The 3556-nt window shown below is 51.5% G+C and overlaps 1 protein-coding gene across 1 annotated transcript; it reads right to left on the reverse strand.

Annotated features, from left to right (window-relative positions):
- Positions 1-1393: 1393 nt before the first annotated feature.
- Positions 1394-3544, reverse strand: CIAO2B (cytosolic iron-sulfur assembly component 2B). The gene is made up of 5 exons (XM_047789884.1): positions 3343-3544; positions 3104-3183; positions 2718-2843; positions 2253-2298; positions 1394-1611 (listed from the first exon to the last, which is right to left on the reverse strand). The coding sequence occupies exons 1-5, from the start codon at positions 3488-3490 to the stop codon at positions 1514-1516; spliced, it is 498 nt and encodes a 165-aa protein (XP_047645840.1). The 5' UTR covers positions 3491-3544; the 3' UTR covers positions 1394-1513.
- Between the last annotated feature and the right edge of the window lie 12 nt (positions 3545-3556).

The raw sequence follows: 3556 nt of genomic DNA on the forward strand, positions 1-3556 counted from the left end.
CTCAAGGACTGAACGACTAGGTAGTATATGTGTCAATGCCCACCCTTAGGATCAGCTCCATGTTGTCAGCTAGCCCTCAAGAACAGATCTGCCAAGTACCCAGGCTCCCTGTTGAGGCCTCTGCCCACCAGGTAGACAGGGTAAGACTTCTTAATATCCCCATTTATCCTCAAAGAATAGGAAATCATGACATTATGACTCCTAACTGGCTGTTCCAAGGTCTAAGCCCCATGGTGTCCTGGTGGCCAACTGTGCTGGAGGAGGCAGATGCTGCCAGTGGAGAGAGTGCTTCAGGTGACTTTCAACAGAGAAATCTGCTGTCACTGCCCTGACCAGGGACCAGGGTGAGCATTATTAACAGTGGGGACAAGCTGGCATCACACAGCTCCTGCTGGAAGTTAAGGATCCAACTCCTGGCAAATGTCCTCATTAATAAACTCAAACCTGAACTCAACTTCGAGTTTACAGGAAACCCAGCAGACTAAGGAACCCATCAGACCACGGGACTCTCCAGGACGACCCACCTAGGCTTTTCAAAATGGTCAGTGTCGGAGCTCCCGTCGTGGTTCGGAGGTTAACGAACCCAACTAGCATCCATGAGGACTCGGGTTTGATCCCTGGCCTCGCTCAGTGGGTTAAGGATGCAGCGTTGCATTGAGCTGTAGTGCAGGTCACAGACATGGCTCGGATCCAGCGTCGCTGTGGCTGTGGTGTAGGCTGATGGCTATAGCTCCAACTGGACCCCTAGCCCGGGAACTTCCATATGCCGGGTGTGGTCCTAAAAAGACAAAAAGACCAAAAACAAACAAACAAACAAACAAAAAAAACCCAGAAGAGATCAGTGTCAAGAAAGATTACATGGTGGGGGTGGGGAGACAGGTCTAGAAGAGGCTAAAGAGAGTAAGACAACCAAATGCAATACATGAAACTTGACTAAAGCCTGATTAATAAACCAACTATGAATGACACTTTGGGGAAATTCACATTTGACTGGACATTAGATATGAGCATCTGGGAACTGTTCATTTGGGGACCAAACAACCACTGTGATTACAAGCTTATTCTTAGGAAGAACTTAGAAGTGAAAGGTCATGTGTCTGCAGCTTACTCTCAAGTATATTTATATTCTAAACACACACAAATAAAGCCAATGTTGCAACATGTTAACTGTCAAATTTAGGTGGTGCTTATATAGGAGTGTTCACTACATTAATTTTTCAATTTTTTTGGCATACTTTTCCTGATCAAACCATCAGCAGAACATTTTCTTTCCTCTGAAGAAGACAGTTTTTTAAATGAGCTGAACCTCACTGACCCAGTCTCTACAGGCACTACCACCCCCACCCCCAAACCCAGCGTTAATCCCACTGAGATGAAAGACTCTCAGGCATGCTGGAAGAGGAATATAAATAAGGGTTTATTACAAAATGCAAAATGTTAGTTTCTTATTGTCAGTGATTTCAAGAAAACAAGGCCATGAGTCCTGAATGGGACTGGGAGCAAAAATCCAGGTTCAGGAGCGAGCTGACAGACACTGGTTCACAACCTCCAGCAGGTGGGTGTTCTCTAGGGCAGCTGCCACCCGCTCTTTATCTGCAAGCTGCTTGTTCACTGGGTGGAAAGGAGAGAGGTGAAAAATATTTATACCCCCACCAACGAAGTCCTTCTCTCTGGGAGTTCCCACTGAGGCTCAACAGTAACAAAGCCAACTAGTATCCATGAGGACGTGGGTTCGATCTCTAGCCTCACTCAGTGGGTTAAGGATCTGGCATTGCCATGAGCTGTGGTATAGGTCTCAAACACAGCTCAGGTCCCACATTGCCGTGGCTGTGGTGTAGGTCAGCAGCTGCAGCTCCAATGTGACCCCTTCCATATGCCACAACTGCAGCCTTAAAAAGCAAAAGAAAAGAAAAAAGTCCTCCTCTCCTCTCCTTCCCAGGACTCCAAGCTTGATCAGGCTACCCCAAGCACCTGAGCCCACACCTATTGCACCTTCCTGTGACCTCTCCCACCCTGCCACCCAAGTCTGCCTCCTACACTATAAAGCCAGACACATCCTTGTCCTGTGTACTCAGGACAGGGAGAGGGTAGGAGTGGGAGAACACAATAAACACTGGAGACTCAAGTCGGGCCAGCTCCACTGAGGGGGCACCCACCTCGTGCCACATGCCCTACCCTCCATCTTGCCCTACAAACCACAATGGCAAGGGGGAAGCCTCCAGGCCAATGCCTTGACATCAGCCCATGCTTACCTGCATGCTCAGAGGCATGGGTCCCTGGCGTAATGTGCACGTCCATCTGGGAGGAAGAGAAGTGGGGTCTGGGCACTCACACACCCATCCACCCCCTTTCCCGTCTCCACATTCATGCCTCTGGACTCTGGTCCTTCCATTACACCCTAAACCCACTCATGGCCACTGCATCTCTACCCAAAAGACTGGCCAACTGCTACTGACTCAAAAGCCTGCCTGGACCCCATCCTTGCTCCAAACCTATCCACAGCTCCCTAAAGCCACATTCCTCACTACTTTTCTGCACTTTCCAGCTTGGGCCTCTAACTCCTGTCCCATCCAATTGGAAAGCCTCCTCCCGGTTTCATCTCTGCGAGCTGGGATCCCTTCAGGTCTCACTGTGTTATCCACGTTCATGCTCTCCACGCCCTCCTCAGTAGCAGACACTCATGCCTGCCCCACGCCTAGGGCTCAGTTCCAACTTACCTTAAAACGCTGAGGAAGGGATCGCAGAAGCTTGACTTTGATGGACAGGCCAATAAGGGTGGCCATACTGCAATGCGGAATGGTGGGTGTGAAAGCCACAGCCACTGTGCTCTCAGGGTCGCTTACCTGGTTGAGGAGGTGGAATGTTGGGAGACATGGCCCCCTTAGCCCAGAGCCCCTCTTCTTAGTTTACTGCTTCAGGCAAGTCGTCTTAAACACTGTAGGATGCAGTTTCCTCATCTACAGAATGGGCACACACCCCACCCCCTTCCAAAGACCCCTTGAGGATTCTGTGAGCTGAGACAACACCCGCCCCCTGGAGCAAAGTTGAGCCTTTCTGACTCCCTGGAACAAGTCACTCCCCTGGGATGCTGGAGGTGACTCACCTGAACCCGGACTTGCTCTACTACGTTCAATTCTTCCAGCGTCAGTGGATGCTCCGGGTCATTGATGGAGCGAATCAGATGTGCTAAGTGAAGGAAAAGGGACTCTGCGCTTCTGCCCACTCAGAACCCTCCGCCGGGAATGCTCGGCCCTGATACAGCTCCACCAACTATTGGACATCACTACATCCCACCCCATCCCAGGACCCGTGAACCCGCCCGCGCCCGGCAGCGGCGGATATCGAAGATCTCGCGCGCATCGATGCTGTCTGGAACCTGCTCGTCTTCCTCGCCCGCGGTCACTGGCCGCTCCCCAGAGCGCTCGTAAATGAGGGGGTTCGCGTTCTCCAGAAGGCCGCCCCCAACGCCGCCGCCGCCGCCGCCCACCATCGCGGAACCTCGGCCGCAACTGTAGACATGCACTTCCGCTTCTACCAATGCACTTCCGGGGAACGG

This window comes from Phacochoerus africanus, chromosome 8 (genome assembly GCF_016906955.1).
Source record: "Phacochoerus africanus isolate WHEZ1 chromosome 8, ROS_Pafr_v1, whole genome shotgun sequence".
In the NCBI taxonomy this organism is placed as follows: Eukaryota; Metazoa; Chordata; class Mammalia; order Artiodactyla; family Suidae; genus Phacochoerus; species Phacochoerus africanus.